The sequence below is a fragment of the Budorcas taxicolor genome, chromosome 1, assembly GCF_023091745.1.
Source record: "Budorcas taxicolor isolate Tak-1 chromosome 1, Takin1.1, whole genome shotgun sequence".
In the NCBI taxonomy this organism is placed as follows: domain Eukaryota; kingdom Metazoa; phylum Chordata; class Mammalia; order Artiodactyla; family Bovidae; genus Budorcas; species Budorcas taxicolor.
In genome coordinates this window covers 155,680,063-155,701,466 of record NC_068910.1, presented here as the reverse complement: position 1 = coordinate 155,701,466, position 21,404 = coordinate 155,680,063, and the positions used below count along the sequence as shown (strand labels likewise).

At 38.9% G+C, this 21,404-nt stretch overlaps 1 protein-coding gene across 1 annotated transcript in view; it reads left to right on the top strand.

Moving 5' to 3' along the window:
* The window catches only part of NAALADL2 (N-acetylated alpha-linked acidic dipeptidase like 2), an 895,965-nt gene that overhangs the window by 776,097 nt on the left and 98,464 nt on the right, over positions 1-21,404 (top strand). Inside the window, exon 13 of the mRNA XM_052645317.1 lies at positions 15,026-15,119. Coding sequence (XP_052501277.1) covers positions 15,026-15,119 — 94 coding nt within the window. The remainder of the gene's footprint in view (positions 1-15,025; positions 15,120-21,404) is intronic.

The window sequence follows — 21,404 nt, the reverse complement described above, 5'->3', positions numbered from 1 at the left end:
ATTTTGTTGTTGTTCAGTTGCATAGTAATATCAGACTCTGCAAACCCATAGATGGCACCGCACCAGGCTTCCCTATCCTTCACTATCTCCTGGAGTTTGCTTAAACCCATGTCAATTGAATTAGTGATATCATACAAACATCTCATCTTCTGTTGTCCCCTTCTTCTCCTGCCTTCAATCTTTCCCAGCATCAGGGTCTTTTCAAACAAGTCTGGCTCTTTGCATCAGGTGGGCAAAGTAAGGGAGTTTCAGATTCAGCCCTTCCAATGAACATTAAGGGTTGATTTCCTTTAAGATCGACTGGTTTGATCGCCTTACAGTAAAAGGGACCCACAAGAGTCTTCTTCAGTACCACAGTTCAAAAGCATCAATTCTATGGTGCTCAGCATTCTTTATGGTCCAACTCTCACATCTGTACATGACTACTGGGAAAACCACAGCTTTCACTATATGGACCTTTGTTGGCAAAGTGATGTCTCTGTTTTTTAATGTGCTGTCTAGATTTGCCATAGCCTTTTCTTCCAAGGAGCAAGAATTGTTTTATTTCATGGCTGTAGTCACTGTCCACAGTGATGCTGGAGCCCAAGAAACTAAAGTCTGTCACTGTCTCCATTTTGTCCCCATCTACTTTGGCCACCTCAAGCGAAAAGTTGACTCATTGGAAAAGACTCTGATGCTGGGAGGGATTACAGGCAGGAGGAGAAGGGGACGACAGAGGATGAGATGGCTGGATGGCATCACTGACTCGACAGACGTGAGTCTGAGTGAACTCCGGGAGCTGGTGATGGGCAGGGAGGCCCTGGCGTGCTGCAATTCATGGGGTCGCAAAGAGTCAGACATGACTGAGCGACTGAACTTAACTGAACTGATTGGTCACGAAATGATAGGACAGGATGCCATGATCTTAGTTTTGTGAATGTGGATTTTAAGCCAATTTTTTCACTCTCCTCTTTCACTTTCACCAAAAGGTTCTTTAGTTACTTTCCACTTTCTCCCATTAAAGTGGTATCATCTATGTATATGAGGTTATTTATATTTTCTCCAGCAATCTTGATTCCAGCTTCAGCATCATCCAGCCTGGCATTTCACATAATGTATTCTGTGTATAAGTTAAATAAGCAAGGTGACAATACAGCCTTGATGTACTCCTTTCACAATTTGGAACCAGCCTGTTGTTCCACATCTGGTTCTAACTGTTGTTTTTTGACCAGAATACAGGTTTCTTGAGAGGCAGATAAGGTGGTCTGGTATTCCTATCTCTTTAAGAATCTTCCACAGTTTGTTGTGATTCACACAGTCAAAGGCTTTAGCATAGTCATTGCAGCAGAAGTAGATATTTTTCTGAAATTCCCTTGTTTCTTCTATGATCCAACGGATGTTGGCAATTTGATCTCTGGTTCCTCTGCCTTCTCTAAATCTAGCTAGAACATCTGGAAGTTCCTAGTTCATGTACTGTTGAAGCCTAGCTGGAAGGATTTTGAGCATTACCTTGCTAGAATGTGAAATGAGTATAATTGTATAGTAGTTTGAACATTGTTTGCATAGCCGTTCCTTGCAATTGCAATGGAAACTGACCTTTCTAGCCCTGTGGCCACTGCTGAGTTTTCCAAGTTTGCTGGTGTATTGAGTACAGCACTTTAACAGCATCATCTTTTAGGATTTGAAATAGCTCAGCTGAAATTCCATCACCTCCACTAACTTAGTTTGTAGTGATGCTTTGCTAAGGCTCATTTGATTTTACACTCCAGGATGCCTGACTCTAGGTGAGTGTTCACAACATCGTGGTCATCCAGATATAGTTTTTGTATAGTCCTTCCATGTATTCTTGTCACCTCATCTCAATATCTTCTTCTTCTTAGGTCCATACATTTTCCATCCTTTATTGTGCCCATCTTTGCATGAAATATTCCCTTGGTACCTCCAATTTTCTTAAAGAGATCTTTAGTCTTTCCCATTCTATTGTTTCCCTCTAATTATTTGCACTGTTCACTTAGGAAGGCTTTTTTATATCTCCTGTTCTCTGGAACTGTTGGGTTGAGCATAACAATCATTTTCTCCTTTGCTTTTGCTTCTTTTCTCAGTAATTTGTAAAGCCTCCTTAGATAATCACTTTGCCTCTTGCACTACTTTTCCTTGGGAATGCTTTTAGTCACCACCTTCTGTACAATGGTAGGAACCTCTGTCCATAGTTCTTCAGGCACTTTGTCTACGAGATCTAGTCCCTTGAATCCATTTGTCACCTCAACTGTATAACCCTAATGGATTTGATTTAGGTTACACCTGAATGTCCTAGTGGTTTTCCCTGCTTTCTTCAATTTAAGGCTCAATTTGCAATAAGGAGTTCATGATCTGAGCCACAGTCAGCTCCAAGTCTTTTTTTTTTACTGATTGTAAAGAGTTTCTCCATCTTTGGCTACAAAGAATATAATCAATCTGATAAGAAATAGAGGAAAAAACAGAATGGGAAAGACTAGAGATGTCTTCAAGAAAATTAGAGATACCATGGGAATATTTCATGCAAAGATGGGCTCGATAAAGGACAGAGATTGTATGGACCTATCAGAAGCAGAAGATATCAAGAAGAGGTGGCAAGAATGTACAGAAGAACTATACAAAAAAGATCTTTATGACCCAGATAATCATGATGGTATGATCACTCACCTAGAGCCAGACATCCTGGAATATGAAGTCAAGTGGGCCTTAGAAAGCATCACTATGAACAAAGCTAGTGGAGGTGATGTAATTCCAGTTGAGCTCTTTCAGATCCTGAAAGATGCTGTGAAGGTGCTGCACTCAATATGCCAGCAAATTTGGAAAACTCAGCAGTGGCCACAGGACTGGAAAAGGTCAGTTTTCATTCCAATCCCAAAGAAAGGCAATGCCAAAGAATGCTCAAACTACCACACAATTGCACTCATCTCACATGCTAGTAAAGTACTCCTCAAAATTCTCCAAGCCAGGCTTCAGCAGTACGTGAACCGTGAACTTCCAGATGTTCCAGCTGGTTTTAGAAAAGGCAGAGGAACCAGAGATCAAATTGCCAACATTTGCTGGATCATGAAAAAAGCAAGAGAGTTCCATAAAAACATCTATTTCTGCTTTATTGACTATGCCAAAGCCTTTGACTGCGTGGATCACAATAAACTGGAAAATTCTGAAAGAGATGGGAATACCAGACCACCTGACCTGCCTCTTGAGAAATGTGTATGCAGGTCAGGAAGCAACAGTTAGAACTGAACATGGAACAACAGACTGGTTCCGAATAGGAAAAGGAATACGTCAAGGCTGTATATTGTCACCCTGCTTATTTAACTTCATGGAGAGTACATCATGAGAAATGCTGGGCTGGAAGAAGCACAAGCTGGAATCAAGATTGCTGGGAGAAATATCAATCACCTCAGATATGCAGATGATACCACCCTTATGGCAGAAAGTGAAGAGGACCTACCTCTTGATGAAAGTGAAAGAGGAGAGTGAAAAAGTTGGCTTAAAGCTCAACATTCAGAAAACTAAGATCATGGCATCCAGTCCCATCACTTCATGGGAAATAGATGGGGAAACAGTGGACACAGTGTCAGACTTTATTTTTTGAGGCTCCGAAATCACTGCAGATGGTGACTGCAGCCATGAAATTAAAAGACGCTTACTCCTTGGAAGGAAAGTTATGACCATCCTAGATAACATATTCAAAAGCAGACACATTACTTTGCCAACAAAGGTCCGTCTAGTCAAGGCTCTGTTTTTTTCCAGTGGTCATGTATGGATGTGAGAGTTGGACTGTGAAGAAAGCTGAGCACCAAAGAATTGATGCCTTTAAACTGTGGTGTTGGAGAAGACTGTTGAGAGTCCCTTGGACTGCAAGGAGATCCAACCAGTCCATCCTAAAGGAGACCAGTCCTGGCTGTTCATTGGAAGGACTGATGCTGAGGCTGAAACTCCAGTACTTTGGCCACCTCATACAAAGAGGTGACTCATTGGAAAAGGCCCTGATGCTGGGAGGGATTCAGGGCAGGAGGAGAAGGGGATGACAGAGGATGAGATGGCTGGATGGCATCACCAACTTGATGGACGTGAGTTTGAGTGAACTGTGGTAGTTAGTGATGAACAGGGAGGCGTGGCATGCTGCAGTTCATGGGGTCTCAAAGACTCGGACATGACTGAGTGACTGAACTGAACTGATGGCTGATACATGTTGAGGTTTGACAGAAAACAACAAAATTCTCTATTGCAATTATCCTTTAATAAAAAAAATAAATTTTAAAAAAGAGTAGAAAATGGTGTTTTCTAGGGGGAAAGAGATTCATGTGTGATAATTTTTATATTGTTAATTTCTTTTTTCACATTTTGTAAAAGTGGTAAGACTTGTCTTTAACAGTAAAGTAAGTCTTAATGGGAGAAACTGTCTTACATTCCTCTTTCCTCCTTCATAGCACAGAAATGATTATACAATAAAGGCTCAATAACTAGTAGTGGGATGGTTCATGTTTCATCTACTGTTTGTCATATTATGTCACACCATGCCGTAACAACCCAGTCTCTCTCAATTTCTTTCTCACACTAACCTATAAAACAGTTGTTAGGATTATCTCACAGCATTCCCTTTCAGAGTGCGGCGATACTATATTTTAAGTCTGATTGAAGACATAAAACCAATCTCACAATGATAGTTTAACTAATGATTTAGGGACAAAGTATAAACTATGGTTACTTTAATTTAAAATTATATAAGTGGAACAAACCACACATTACTGAGTGTCTCAGCTGGTAACTTAAAAGAAATTACATTATGAAACCATGGTATTCTATGGCAATTATTTTAGTGAACCTATTTATGTCTAATTGCATTATTCATGTACTAAGTAGTAAATTCATTTAAAATATTCATTGTCAATACAGTTATCATACTGGTCTATGAGATACAATATGTGAGTAGGGTTAGGGGGACAATGACCCTAATCTATATATTTGAAAGTGAAGTTGTTCAGTTGTGTCCGACTCTATGTGACCCTGTGGACTGTAGCCTACCAGGCTTCTGCATCCATGGGATTCTCCAGGCAAGAATACTGGAGTGGGTTACCATTTCCTTCTCCAAGTCTATATATTTAGAGTTTAGTAAATAAATATATTTTTCTAGACTGATGAGTAAGGGAAAGATTTGTGACAAAGTCAGAAACTATAAACATACCTTCCAACAAGGCAACTATTTGTTATTTACAAAGTTTAAGAAAAAAGAAGGTGTGTGTAATACATATATTTTCCTTTATTAAGTTTTAAAAATACTCTTTTGAATCTTAAAATACAACTGAAAAAATTTCAAGCTGAAGGAGAAATTTTTATCAGGATAACTGTTATTTTCCATTATTACCTTTAAAATCTAAGAGATGGAGAAGGAAATGGCAACACACTCCAGTATTCTTGCCTGGAGAATCCCATGGACAGAGGAACCTGGTGGGTTACAGTCGATGGGGTCTCAAAGAGTCGGACATGACTGAGCAACTAACACAACAACATAATCTAAGAGAAGGCTCTATGAGTAATTATTTTCTTTCAACAACCTGATCTTGCCTAACATCAATATAACTATAGAAATGTCAGTAGTATTTCATAAGACAGGAAAACTTTTGCAACATGGTGTTCTTTAACTCATTTCTTAGTACAATCTTTTTATTTTTTTGAACAGTTTTACTTCCATAATTTTCTTTTCAGTCTAATGTATTCTTTTAATCTCTGGTCAGATGTAGGACGATCTGGAGTGAAGAAAGAAGGACACAGGGATCTTGAGGCAGATGGTGTGCCTGTGAACGTATTTATAATGCACTGTCAGAGAGTTCAGGGGAATGCTGTCAATAAGATGGCAGGGTAGGAGATACCAACCTCCATCTTCCCACAAAGACAACAATTAGACAATTTAATGTAAAAGTGAAAATAGCTCTGGGAAACCTCATAGTCTACTTAAGAAGTTTTAGCATATAGCACAGCAAAATAACCTGAGAATAACCACACCCAAATAATACATTTTGCCTGTACAGTATCATTCTGTCCACCAGACCAGCACTGTTGAGAGCCAACAGACAACTTCTGGCCAGAGAGAGGTTTTTTGGTAGGAAAATAGAGAACAGAGTGAGTGACCAGCTTCCCTAGCCTTTCAGGGCACTGCCCAAAGGACCTGACCCCAACTCCTGTCACTGGCCTGCACCTTCACTCATTTAAGCAGCTAGCCCCTGTGTAGCCATGAATTCACACACCACTGGCCTGAACTCCCAGTATCATTCTCCAGTGTCATGTACCCACCCATGGCTGGCCCCTGAAGCCGTATGAGTACATGCTGACAACCAAGGGTCCCACTGCTGCTCCTGTTTTGGAAGCCAGTCCTGACTCCTAACCCAGATCTGTATCACTATCTATCCTTTAAGTAGCCCCTATCATTCAAACATGCATACTATACCTTAGATTTTCTGTCACTGACCCCCACTATGGTGCACAAGACTAGTCTTTATAACCACGTGAGTCCTGTAGCTGCTCATTCACCCAGAGTTGCCCCTAGCCACTGCTCTAGGCCCTTGCCAGTGTGGGTGTGCCTGTAGATAGTCCCTGCCGTCATTCAGACACCTGCAGCCAGCTCTGCATTTGAGCATATATACACCACAGATTTTAGCTCTCATGACCACCCTGGTCTTTTGTTGCTGAGATACCAATAGTCCTTGAAGCTACTAAGGAACACCCCCACCCCCAAACACACACACACATGCACACACAGCTCTTGCTGTCAAGTATCACACAGTTGCCAATGTCACAGACCTTAGTTGCCTGAGCCAGTGAGACACTTCACCATCCTAAATCTTGACATATTTGTGAATTTTTCAGTTTTCTCCATGTCATTGAATTCTAGTTTCATATCTTTGTGGCTGAAAAAGTTGCTGAATAGGATTTCAGTCTTCTCTAATTCATTAAGATTTGTTTTGTGACCTATCATATGATCTGTCCTGGAAAATGTTTCATGTGCACTTGAAAAGAAAGTATATTCTGCTGCAGTTGGATAGAATGTTCTATAAATGTGTATTAGGTACATCTTGTCCAATGTGTAGTTTCAGTCCAATGTTTCCTTATGGAGTTTTGATCTGAACAATATATTCATTGTTAAAAGTAGGGTAGAGAACCCCCCTACATCTTGTCTTAAATCTAAGAATTTAACGTGTTTCCATGTAGGTCTGTTTGGATCCATCTCATTTGGAACTGCCTAGGATTTGTAGATCTGGATGTCTGTTTCCTTCCCCAGGAGAGGGAACTTTTCTCTTTCTTTTTTCTTTTTCGTATTTTTTTTAACTTTTCTTTTACAAAAAATGATCTAGTTCTATTTCTATTCTTTTATTGTTTGTTTGTTTAGTTGAAGTATAGTTGATTTATAATATTGTGTTACTTTCAGGTACAGCCATTATTTCTTTGAATTAGCCTTTCTCACTCTTTTCCTCTCCAGGACCTATATAATGCAAATATTGATGTGTTTGGTGGTACCCCATATGTCCTTAAACTATTTTAACTCTTTTTATTTTTATTTTTTCCTTTTTGGTCCTCTAATTGGATGAATTCCACTGTTCTGTCTCCATGTTCATTGATTCTTTGCTCCTCTTGATCTAGTCTTCTGCTGAACCCTCTACTGAGTTTTTCTGTTCAGCTATTGTATTCTTCAGTTCTGTGATTACTGTTTGGATTTCCTTATATTTTCTCTCTCTTTATTGAAATTCTCAATTTGTTAATGTACTGTTCTGACTTTGGTGAGGAAATTTATGATTTTAATTTGAATGCTTCTCAAGTAAATCACTTATCTTCCTTTCCTTAATGTCTGTAAATAAAGTTTTATCTTGTTCTATTTTGGAACTTCGTTTTTTGTTCCTTCATTTTCTTAGACTCTGTTGGTTTCTCTGCATTAGATAAAACAGCCACTCTTATTCTTAAGGAATGGTCTCATGTAGGTCATAAAACTTATCATCTAGCCTAGCTTTACCTCTTGATTGTATCACAAACCTTTGTGATTATCCAAGCCTCTTTCTTTTCTTTTTTTTTTTTTAAAGTGACTTTCAGTAGTTGAGGATATGCTAATACTTGTTAGTCTCCCAGAGGGGAATATCTCAGTCAACACCTAGATGCAGGCTAATTAGAAGTCAGACTCTCAGACAGAAGATTTTGCATTATGCAAATAAACCTCTTCCAGGGAAAAACTAAGTGATGGGCATTTCAGTCCTCTTCTGTGCTGAGCACAGTTAAAAGGTGTTTCTCTGTTTGTTTCAGTCTTGTGAGGTCTATAAATGCGAGTCCAGCTGGTAACAGCCAAATGATTGAGGGGTATGTCCCCTGAGTGGCAGTAGCTTAAGCCATAGAGCCAGATGTGTGTCTGTAAGCTGCTTCTAGAGAGGTCTCAGCGGTTTGGGAGGGCTACAAGGAGAAAGCTGAGATGGCATCTATTGTTATTGTTCAGTCACTCAGTCATGTCAAATTCTGTGTGACTTCATGGACTGCAGCATGCCAGGTTTCCCTGTCCTTCACCATCTCCAGACTTTGCTCAAACTCATGTCCATTGAGTCAGTGATGCCATCCAGTTATCTCATCCCCTGTGGTCCCCTTCTCCTCCTATCCTCAATCTTTCCCAGTATCAGTGTCTTTCCCAATGAGTCAGTTCTTTGCATAAGGTGGCCAAAGTATTGGAGCTTCAGCTTCAGCATTAGTCCTTCCAGTGAATATGCAGGGTTAATTTCCTTTCGGACTGACAGGTTTGATATCTTTGCAGTCCAAGAGACTCTCAAGTCTTCTCCAACACCACAGTTCAAAGGCAACAATTCTTCAGTGCTCAGCCTTTTATATTGTCCAGCACACACATCCATACATGACTAATGGAAAAGCCATAGTTTTAACTATACAGACCTTTGTTGGCAAAGTAATGATTCTGGTTTTTAATATGCTATCTAGGTTTGTCATTGCTTTTCTTCCAAGGAGCAAGTGTCTTTTAATTTCATGACTGTAGTTACAGTCCACAGTGATTTTGGAGCCCAAGAAAATAAAACCTGTTACTGATTCCATTGTTTCCCCATCTAGTTGCCATGAAGTGATGGGATCAGATGCCATGATCTTGGTTTTCTGAATGTTGAATTTTAAGCCAACTTTTCCACACTCCTCTTTCACCTTCTTCAAGAGACTCTTTAATTTCCTTTTCACTTTTTCCCATAAAGGTGACATCATCTGCATATCTTTGGTTGTTGATATTTGTCCAGCAATCTGTATTCCAGATTGAGCATCATCCAGTCCGACATTTTGCATGATGTACTCTGCATATAAGTTAAATAGTCAGGGTAACAACATACAGCCCTTAAAAAAATCCTTTCCCAATTTTGAATCTGCCCATTGTTCATGTCTGGTTCTGACTGTTGCTTCTTGACTTGCGTACAAATTTCTCAGGAGGCAGGTATGGTGATGGTATTCCCATCTCTAAGAATTTTCCACAGTTTACTGTGATCTATACTGTCAAAGGCTTGAGCGTAGTCAGTGAAGCAGAAGTAAATGGTTTTTTTCTGGAATTCTCTTGCTTTTTGGCAATGGCACCCCACTCTTGTACTCTTGCCTGGAAAATCCCATGGATGGAGGAGCCTGGTAGGCTGTAGTCCATGGGGTTGCTAAGAGTCGGACACATCTGAGCGACTTCCCTTTCACTTTTCACTTTCATGCATTGGAGAAGGAAATGGCAACCCACTCCAGTGTTCTTGCCTGGAGAATCCCAGGGACGGGAGAGCCTGGTGGGCTGCTGTCTATGGGGTTGCACAGAGTCTGACATGACAGAAGTGACTTAGCAGCAGCAGCAGCAATGAATGTAGGCAATTTGATCTCTGGTTCCTCTGCCTTTTCTAAATCCAGCTTGCATATCTGGAAGTTCTAGGTTCACATACGATTGAAGCCTAGCTAGAAGGACGTTGAGCATTACCTTGCTAGATTGTGAGATGATTGCAATGGTGTAGTAGTCTGAACCTTCTCTGACATTACCCTTCTTTGGGATTGTAATGGAAACTTACCTTTTCTAGTCCTGTAGCCACTGCTGAGTTTTCCAAATTTGCTGGCATATTGAGTGCAGCACTTTCTCAGCATCATCTTTTAGGATTTGAAATAGCTCAGTTGGTATTTTGTTACCTCCACTAGCTTTGTTCATAGTGATGCTTCCCAAGGCACACTTGACTTCACACTCTAGGATGTCTGATTCTAGGTGAGTGAGCACATCATTGTGGTTATCCAGATCATTAAGATCCTTTTGTATAGTTCTGCGTATTCTTGCCAACTTTTCTTAATATCTTCCTCTTCTCTTAGGTCCATACTCTTTCTGTCCTTTATTGTGCCTATCATTGCAGGAAATGTTCCCTTGATATCTCTAACTTTCTTGAAGAGATCTCTAGTCTCTCCCAATCTATTGCTTATTTTATTTTATTTTATTTACCTGCACTTTTCACTTCAAAAGATTTTCTTATCTCTTCTTGCTTCCCTGTTCTCCACTGATGATTGAGTTGTATCCCTAGAAATTAGAGATATGACCTGCAGGTAGCAACTTTTAAAGTGTTCAGTAAGACCTCTTCAGGTAAAGGCTGGATGGTGAGCATTTTTCCTCTGTACTGAGCCTGAGGTAAGGAACTGCAGTGAGTCCTCTTGAGTCCATTAGGGACTGTTTCTTTGTTGGCTGTAGAGTTGTATACCATGTGGACAGAGGCCTTTTGTCCTTCAGGGCTTGATATTTTATCCTTTGGTTGGAAGTCTTAAAAGTTGAGCCTTTAGATGTTGAGTCTTAACATTTCCTCTTCAAGGAGAAATTGAGACTTCTGAGTTCCTTTCCTATTATATATCACTGTGATGGGGTGGAGTTTATAGCAAGAACATGTCTCAGACTTTGTTATTCATTTCAATGTGTTTTTTTTTTATTGTTGTTCCCCCAGTGTGCCAGGGTCATTTCATGACTTCTGGATTTTATTTTCAATATGGAATTGTTTCATGTATAGCTGTAGACTCAATGTATTTGTGGGAGGAGGGGAGTTCAGGAACCTCCTATGTTACTATCTTAACTGCAGCCTAGTAAGGCTTATACTCAATGTTTTCAATATAGGATTAATTCCTCCACTATCTGAGAAGGCCTGACAAATAGCTGAGGAAAGAAGAGAAGTGAAAGATGAAGGATAAAAGGAAATATATATCTATCTGAATGCAGAGTTCCAAAGAATAGCTAGGACCAATATGAAAGACTTCCTAAGTGATCAGTTGCAAAGAAAGAGGAAAACAATAGAATGGGAAAGACTAGAGATTTCTTTAAGAAAATTAGAGATACCAAGGGAACTTTTCATGCAAAGATGGGCATAATAATGGACAGGAATGGCATGGACCTAACAGAAACAGAAGACATAAAGAAGAAGTGGCAAGAATACACAAAAGAACTATGCAAAAAAAGATCTTAAATACCCAGATAACCATGATGGTGTGATCACTTACCTAGAGCCAGACATCTTGCAGAGTGGAATCAAGTTGACCTTAGGAAGCATTACTATGGACAGAGCTAGTGGAGGTGATGGAATTCCAATTGAGATATTTCAAATCCTAAAAGATGATGCTGTGAAAGTGCTGTGCTAAATATGCCAGCAAATTTGGAAAACTCAGCATTGGCTACAGAACTAGAAAATGTCAATTTTCATTCCAATTCCAAAGAAGAGCAATGTCAAAGAAGGTTCAAACTATGGCACAGTTGCACTCATATCACATGCTACCAAAGTAATGCTCAAAATTCCCCAAGCTAAGTCTCAACCGTATATGTACCAAGAACTTCCAGATATGCAAGCTGGACTTAGAAAAGGCAGAGGAACCAGAGATCAAATTGCCACCATCCATTGGATCATACAAAAAGCAAGAGAATTTCAGAAAACATCTACTTCTGCTTCATTGACTATGCTAAAGCCTTTGACTGTGTGGATCACAACAAACTGTGGAAAATTCTTAAATAAATAGGAATATAGATCACCTTACCTGCCTCTTGAGAAATCTGTATGCAGGTCAGAAAACAATTGTTAGAATTGGACATGGAGCCATGGACTGGTTCAAAATTGGGAAAGGAGGATGTCAAGTCTGTATATTGTCACCTTGTTTATTTAATTTATATCCAGAGTACTTCATGTGAAATGCCAGATTGGATGAAGCACAAGATGGAATCAAGATTGCCAGGAGAAATATCAACAACCTCAGATATGATGATGACATGACCCTTATGGAAGAGAAATGAAGAGAAACTTAAAAGCCTTTTGATGAAAGTGAAAGAAAAGAGTGAAAAAAACTGACTTAAAACTCAACATTCAAAAAATCAGGATCATGGCATCTGGTCCCATCACTTCATGGCAAATAGATGGGGAAAAATTGGTACCAGTGACAGACTTTATTTTCTTGGTCCCAAAATCACTGCAGATGATGACTGCAGCCATGAAATTAAAAGACACTTGCTCCTTGGAAAAAACAGCTAAGACAAACCTAGACAGCATATTGAAAAGCAGAGACATTACTTTGCCAACAAAAGTCCACATAGTCAAAGCTATGGTTTTTCTGGTAGTCATGTATGGATTAGAGAGTTGCAGCATGAAGAAAGCTCAGCCTCAAAGTACTGGTGCTTTTGAGCTGTGGTGTTGGAGAAGACTCTTGAGTCCCTTGGATAGCAAGGAGATCAAACCAGTCAATCCTAAAGGACATCAGTTCTGAATATTCATTGGAAGGCCTGATGATGAAGCTGAAGCTCTAATACTTTTGGCCACCTGATGTAAAGAACTGACTCACTGGGAAAGACCTTGATGCTGGGAAAGATTGAAGGCATTAGGAGACGGGGACAACAGAGAATGAGATGGTTGGATGGCATCACCGACGCGATGGACGTTGAGTTTGAGCAAGCTCCGGGTGTTGGTGATGGACTGGGAAGCCTGGCATGCTTCAGTCCGTAACGTTGCAAAGGGTTGGATACATTGACCAACTGAACTGAACTGAACTGATCTGCCTCTAGGCTTGCAAGATAATTGAATGAGATGACAAAATGTGTATAAAGCACTTTGAAAAGAAAGGAGCCTTATTTAAATGTGAAGGAAAGTTACTTTGTCATGCCTCAATAAAAATGAATTCCAGAATCCACGAAAAGGGTATGCAGTATGGTTTGTCTCTTCTCACTGCGTGGCACAGCATATACAAATCTCTCTCATGTGACTGAAGATGCAAATAAAGCCTATTTACTTGAAGCATTCCACCGTGGGCCAGGTGACTTGAAGTCCCAGGATTTGTTACCAGCTTCTTTTTGAAACATAGCAAGGTGGCTGGTTTATATTCTAGTTGTTCTAGCTGCCAAATGACTCAAAAGACCCAAAACAAAACAGCTTTCTACAGCAGCACAAGAAGAATCTGCCTTTCTCCTGCCTTCCAATTCTTTTATTTTAATCTTTTGTAATGTGTGGTTTCCAGATTCCAAAAATGTATACAAAACACGTCTGTTCTGTAGTTTCCATTCTCCAATGCAAATTGGAAAAAAGAAACCATAATGACTCTTAATCTTCTTTAAACATTCCTTTTACAAATAAATTATTTCCAAATACTGGTTTTCCATACATGGTTTAGAAGGGGTGGAGTGGGCTAGAAACAGGATTCATATCAACATGTTGCATATAATGCTTTTTTCCTGAATAGCTAACAGCATAGTCAAAGTAGGCAGTTTCCTAGGATTTTTGTGATCATATGCTGAGGATAAAATGCTGCAAAATACTTGAGGCATTTGGGGAGAAGTGGTTGTTACATTGGGAGACAAATATCTCAAAGAAATAAAGGGATCTCAAAGGTGTTTTCTTTTCCTGTTCCTAAGAAATACATTACCTATTATCATTATGATATAAATTGTGCAAACAACTGGGAAATATAACTTTTAAATATTAAATGAAATTTGACCCTTGTTAAATGTGTTGATTTGAATATTTAACATCACATTCTCCTTGTAAGTTGCTTCTTTTATATGTTCTTTATGGTCTCAAATTAGTGTGTTCATTTCCCCTGTGTAGTTTCACAAGACAATGTTTTCATTCATTAACAAAATTTCATAGTACATTAATAACAACAACACAGTCAAATTTCCCTGTGTGCCAGCTTCAGGGTTAAAAGAGATCTAGGGACATTTGTTAAGCCCAGGTAAATATTAAATATCACTTGAGGGGGTGGGGAGTAACAATGGCATTTGCCCCCAGCCCGAAGTTCCTTAGAGATGTATAAAAATGCATGACTTGTTCAGTCTATTAAGCAGATGCTAGTTCAGCTGTAGTGCATATGTTGGTTTTCAGACCCAGTTTTGGAGTGCAGTGGTAGAAACATATGCATGTGTGAAAATTCCAGGTATGAGTTTAGAGAATGCCATTTAAATTTTTATATTTTTATAATTTAATTTAAACATTGATATCAGAGATATATAAATGGTATTAGTTTTGATAAAGTTTGGAAAACTGATTATGAATATAGTAAAGCATGAAGTATGTGGATTTTAAAGGATATTAAAAATTATATCTTACATGAAATTAACTGATCATTAATTTTGTCTGGAATTTTCCTAGCTCCTATAATCAGCTATTGATTTGCAGTTGTTCCTCTTGATGGTTTTATCATGTGACATTCTGAACTGTTTTATAAGGAATTGTTTTAAAGTTTATGTTTAACAACTCCTTCAACTAGGGAAACTATTTCTTAATATGTTAGCCCAAAAGAAAGAAAATATTTTATCTCCTTATACTATTCTGAGACATGGAAAATATACTGAGAACATTTTTTTTTTCTTTTCAGAAAGACAAAAGTTTTTTTAAAGGTTTTAAAAAAGGAAATTTTATAAAAATAAATTTGCCCTCTTTTTTAAAAAAACTCTAGATAAGAGTATAAAATTGCATGAAATAATGAAAAGCAAACAAAAACCCTTCATACTAAATTCTAGTGTTTTTATTTCTTTTTCTTTCAGCTCTCAGGAGAAGTGATTTTGCAAATTGCCAGTGAACCAGTTCTGCCCTTTAATGCTCTTGATATAGCTTTAGAAGTTCAAAACAACCTTAAAGGTAATTTTTCTTTGAATTATAGCAATTTTAGCAAATGAAAATGTTCAACTAATTTTCAACAGGTATAAAGTTAACAACAACTATTTCACTAGGTATGGTAATGTGGCACTTTCCTTCATATAGAGGATAATGTTGAGAAGAGCTTAGAGGAATGTTGGCTGCCATGTCAATAAGAATGAGGTTGGTAAAGAATCTGCCTGCAGTGCAGGAGACCTGGGTTTGATCTCTGAGTCAGGAAGATCCCCTGGAGGAGTGCATGGCAACCCACTCCAGTATCCTTTCCTCGAAAATCTCATGGACAGAGGAGCCTGGTGGGCTACAGTTCATGGGGTTGAAAGAGTTGGACATGACTTAGTGATTAAACCACCACATGCCTAATATTCAGTCAGTTCAAACAATATTGGCTGAAAGTTTGTGCTTTGAGATTGTTTTCTGTGAGGTATGAGCTGGGTCCATTTGACTGAAGTGTTGGCTCATTCTAGATTAAGGCTGACAAGGAGGAAACCAGGAAATTATTTCCATAGTCTCTATTTCAGTTGCTTCACGTTTGCATATATCTCTTTCTAAAATTTTTAATATCACCCTAATAATTACCTTTATTTTCCCTTTTTCTATATATAAACCTTTCAACCAAACTTTTAGTTTATCTCTATTCAACAAATACAAAGGGCAGTGTTGTAAATAATTTAAAAGTGCACCCTCCTTTTCTTTGAGCCACACATCGTACTACCATATCATTTGTAAACATGCATTTCTCAATATAAAAGCAAATATTTTCACTATAGTACTTAAGCAGTAATTCTTGGAAAATGGGTCAGTCTGAAGAGCCAAATAGTTCTAGTACCTAAAGCTTTAATACTTTGAAAATTTTGACTACCTGAATTCATTCTTAATCCAGAGAGTACTACAATAAAATATTTTTTCCCCTCAGTGATTCTTATGACTTTTATTATATTGGCTGTAAAATTGTGACCTTGGGAACAATTGAGCTGTTTAGGGCCTTTTACTCCTATACTAAATGGCCTCATATTACTCTACTCTGGGGATATTTAAGCTTGTCTCTATTTTTTTCTATTTTGTCAAGCTTCATTTTATTGTTGTCAGTATGACTACCTGTAGCAGTCACTCTATCCTCCATTTAAAATTTTCTCTTATTTATTTATTATTATTTTTTTTTTTTTACTTTACAATATTGCCTCACATCAACATGAATCCACCACAGGTGTACACATGATCCCAATCCCAAACCCCCCTCCCACCTCCCCACCCACACCATCCCTCTGGGTCATCCCAGTGCACCAGCCCCAAGCATAACCAAGTATGCAGTATTTTATAAAATAAGAATGGTGTAAGTATAAATAAAGGGTTAAAAACTTCTGTGAATAATACATTCTTTGCAAGGATTTCTTTTAACCATCTATTTTATTTGTTCTGTAGACTGTTTTGCTTTTTCTTTAGTTCTCATTTTCATACTTTAAAAAATTCAGTTGGTACTTCATATTATACTTAAAACTTGCAGAGAACATATGGAAGAGACTTATTTGTATTAAAAGAAGATTTGTCCATCTATAAAGAATAACTGTATGCATAGAAATGAACCTCAAGGAGTATACTGTGAAATAGTAACACTGTACAATAGAATTATAAATGATTTACAGGTTGCTTTTCTGAGTTCAGATCTATGATAAATGTTTAATACCTTTATAATAAAGATATCAAGATATATTTTTAAAATTAAGCAAAGCCAGCAAAACCAAAAGCAGTAGCAATACTGTCATTTTGAGTTACAAATTCTATTGTTTTTTAAACAATTGGGTGTACTTTTAAAATCTATAAGTAATATTTTAGCATTATTATTTCTATATGAGTGTTTTAATTAATGTAGTCTACTTATGAAGGTCAGAAAAAAGTCCTAATGAGTCATTGAATCATTGTCAGAATTATATCATTACTGTTTGTTTTTTTTTTTTCCCTTTGTGTGTGTGTGAACAGGTAGTTAAGAATCTCTTTGAATATACAGGAAAGTACTGTCTGTTTCTTCAGAAAATTGCACTTGTACAAAACAGTTTGCATATATCCCTCATACTTAACAAGATCTCCTGAACCCATTTATTCATTCATTTAACAAATATTTATTGACTCTCCATGGTATTCCTCGTATGGTTATATGACCAGAAAACCAAAACATAAATCCCAGCCTTTAGATAAGTAAATAAAACAAAATTAAAATTTCTACTGCTAAGAAACTTATGTACATGGTAGAAAAAAAATTGCCATAAGTCAAAGCAATTTTTAAATTAGCTTTATGCTCAAATTGTTCTCTAATATCAATCACTTTGGAATAAATTTGTATTAAGTGTTACAGAGCACAGCTGACTGTGGTTGTATCCAGGGCACAATGGAGAGATTTGGTCTGGGAATACACATGTGAGAGTTGTCCCAGATGAGATTTCTAATTGAGTGCAGATAGAGGACAGAAAGGAGAAGGCAATGGCACCCCACTCCAGTACTCTTGCCTGGAAAATCCCATGGACGCAGGAGCCTGGTAGCAGCAGCAGCAGCAGAGGACAGAAAGGGCTTCCTAGGTGGTGCAGTGGTGAAGAATCCACCTGCCAATGCAGGAGATGTAAGAGTTGGAGCCCACTGTTGGGAAGATCCCCTGGGGGTGGTCATGGCACCCAACTCCAATATTCTTGCCTGGAGAATTCCATGGACAGAGGAGCCTGGCGGGCTGCAGTCCATGGGGTCACAGAGAATCAGACAGGATGGAGCACAGCAGCAAAGGGACAGAAAAGGCTTATGATTTCTGGGCATGTCTACATTTAGAAATAGGAACAGAAGGGGAATCTGCGAAAGAGAATGAAAAGGAGACAAAGGATAAGAGACAAACTAGGTGAATGTGATATCTTGAAGCCAAGGGAATAAAAGCTTTGAAAGAGGAAGAAGGGATCCACTCCATCAAATACTACTACAGGTTAATAAATGTGAGGACCAAGTATTGAATTAAGCAATTTGGAGGTCAATGGTGATCTCAACCAAAGCAATTTTAGTAGAGTGGTATAAAAAATTGTCTGATTAGAGGGGTTCAAAGAAAATGAGAAGTGATAAATCGGGGTCTGGTGCTGTTAGATGTGGAAAACGCAACGGTAACACTCCAGTACTCTTGCCTGGAAAATCCCATGGGTGGAGGAGCCTGGTAGGCTGCAGTCCATTGGGTCGATAAGAGTTGGACACTACTGTGCGACTTCACTTTCACTTTTCACTTTGATGCACTGGAGAAGGAAATGGCAACACACTCCAGTGTTCTTCCCGGACTATCCCAGGAATGGGGGAGCCTGGTGGGCTGCCATCTATGGGGTCGCACAGAGTCAGACATGACCGAAGTGACTTAGCAGCAGCAGCAGCAGCAACAGCTGTTAGATGGAAAGCTTGGAGTTGAGAACAGTTCAATTCAGTTCAGTTGCTCAGTCATCTCAGACTCTTTGGTGAATGCTGCTGCTCCTGTTAAGTCGCCTCAGTCACGTCTGACTCTGTGCAACCCCATAGACGGCAGCCCACCAGGCTCCCCCGTCCCTGCAGCCATGAAATTAAAAGATGCTTACTCCTTGGAAGGAAAGTTGTGACCAACCTAGATAGCATATTGAAAAGTAGAGACATTACTTTGCCAACAAAGGTCTGTCTAGTCAAGGCTATGGTTTTTCCAGTGGTCATGTATGGATGTGAGAGTTGGACTATGAAGAAAGCTGAGCACTGAGGAATTGATGCTTTTGAACTGTGGTGTTGGAGAAGACTCTTGAGAGTCCCTTGGACTCCAAGTAGATCCAACCAGTCCATTCTGAAGGAGATCAGCCCTGGGATTTCTTTGGAAGGAATGATGCTAAAGCTGAAACTCCAGTACTTTGGCCACCTCATGGGAAGAATTGACTCATTGGAAAAGACTCTGTTGCTGGGAGGGATTGGGGGCAGGAGGAGAAGGGGATGCCCGAGGATGAGATGGCTGGATGGCATCACCGACTCGATGGATGTGAGTTTGAGTGAATTCCGGGAGTTGGTGATGGACAGGGAGGCCTGGCGTGCTGCGACTCATGGGGTCGCAAAGAGTTGGACACGACTGAGCGACTGAACTGAACTGAACTGAAGCGTTCAGAAGAAATGTTTTAAGTGAGATGTCCTGTGTGCTGTGCTTACTCTCTCAGTCATGTCCGATTCTTTGTGAGCCCATGGACTGTAGCCCTCCAGGCTCCTCTGTCCATGGGGATTCTCCAGGCTTGAATACTGGAGTGTGTTTCCATGTCCTCTTCTAGGGGATCTTCCCAGTCCAGGGATTGAACCCATGTCTCCTGCAGTGCAGGTAGTTTCTTTACCATCTGAGTCATTAGGGAAGTCTTTAAGTGAGATAATTCAGCATAACTGTGTATTTTTTTTCCAACCTTCAGCTGAGGATTCAGGCATAGAACAGGCAGATTTGGATTTAATCAGAGCTGGGACTTTGCTGGGAGGGGGCAAATGAGCTAGATAAGGTTAGGAAAAATGAGAGAGTGTCTGAAAAGGAGTGCTCATACTGATGGACTGACATACCTAAACTGGGTGTGGAATAAAGTAAGGATACAAAGGGATTGAGAGTGAGCACAAAGAGGATCAATAGACCTCATTTATTGTCAATCCAAATAATTAGAAAAAGTAAGTGGAAAAGACCCACAATTGGAATTGTTGAAAATCTGATCATAAAAAGAGTGCAGATATTGGTAATGACAGCGTCAGGGTTGAGGCAGGACCATGGAAGTGTGGTAGCTGATCAACAGAGGAAAAGAGCTGTGGAAAAAGAGGCCAGACTATGTCTATGTGGATATTGATATTGTCAAGAGCTAAGACAAGAGTAATTCTTATAAGAAACAGTGATTGAACCAGGAGGTAAAATCTTCAGAGAATGATCAGGGACTTAAAGACACTTCATATTGTTCTCCTATGGCTAGTGGTATAGAGGGCCTGGGAGAAAAGAGAGCTACTGCTGAAAAGTGATGTGACGGGAGCATTGTCAATAGTGGAGAGCCAGGTTTCATTTGAGGCAAACAATTAAAGAAAACAGTCTGAGAATAGGCCAGATTACTAATCCTTTCTTTGATAGCTGTATCTAAAAGCATGTCAGTACAGGGGAGACAATAAGACAAGATGAAACTGCAGTCATTCTACAGTGATTTCCACTGCAGGCCAGACATGACAAAGTCTAGATGAAACCCCCTTGAAAATCTCAGGTTCTCAGCTGGATGAGCCAGGAGCATTTTGGCTTCTTGCTGTTATATCGGATTGTTTCTTCTTTGGTTATTGGTTATTTTTGAGTTTTGCTTCTTTTGATGTGAAACTCCTTGAGTCTCCCTGTCACTTTCACTCAGAAAGATGTGGCCAGACTTGAGATACACCCATACTAAAAAGACAAAGCAAAGGAAAACAAAATGTAACCCCCAAAATAGGCAAAAATTATTCCTTTACCATGACCTGGCTATAACTATTTGATCAAAGGGATATGACTAGTCACCTTTAAGCTATACATGTTTTTAGTCATCAAGATTTAAAACTATTTGAATTATCTGAATCATAGTAGAAGATTATTTAAATGTTTGCTAAATTGTGGGCAATTTTGTTTACTTATTCTGTTTTGACTACTTTGGTTATAACCTTAGTTTTAAAATAGGATATTTTAATGTTCTAAGCATGAATAATGGACATCACTTATCAACAACTAAGTAAATATTTGTTTCAATTTTAGCTACAATGCTAGATGATTTCACTAGCAAAACAGAGTTCCTATACCATGTTAAATGAAACATATAGTTTTATTGCTTGATACAAGCTTTAATTGTTGATATATTTTCTTATATTTCTATGACAGTTAATGGTGCTTATTCTTAAGTTCTCAACTACAGTTTAAAAAAATGACCTTCAAGGGCTGAACTATAAAATACTGTTTCTCCTTACTGCAAAGAGTTTAAGTATGAAGGTCTCTGAAACCCAATTGCATTTTCAATGGTGTAATTTTTACCCCTTGACAACCAGCCATCTTGTTTATTTATTACACTAGTTTACAGTAGCAGCAGACTATTCTCTATCCTTCTCACAACCCCCAGAAAGAAGGATAATTTACCAGTGAATAATTTGTTTGAGTTGATTTATTAGACGGTTCTTGAAAGCTCATTTTGACTGAGTGACCTTGGCTCTTAATATTTGGTCAATGCCAAGCACATAATAGAGGATGAATATTTATAACATGGCTGGTGCATGGGGATATAG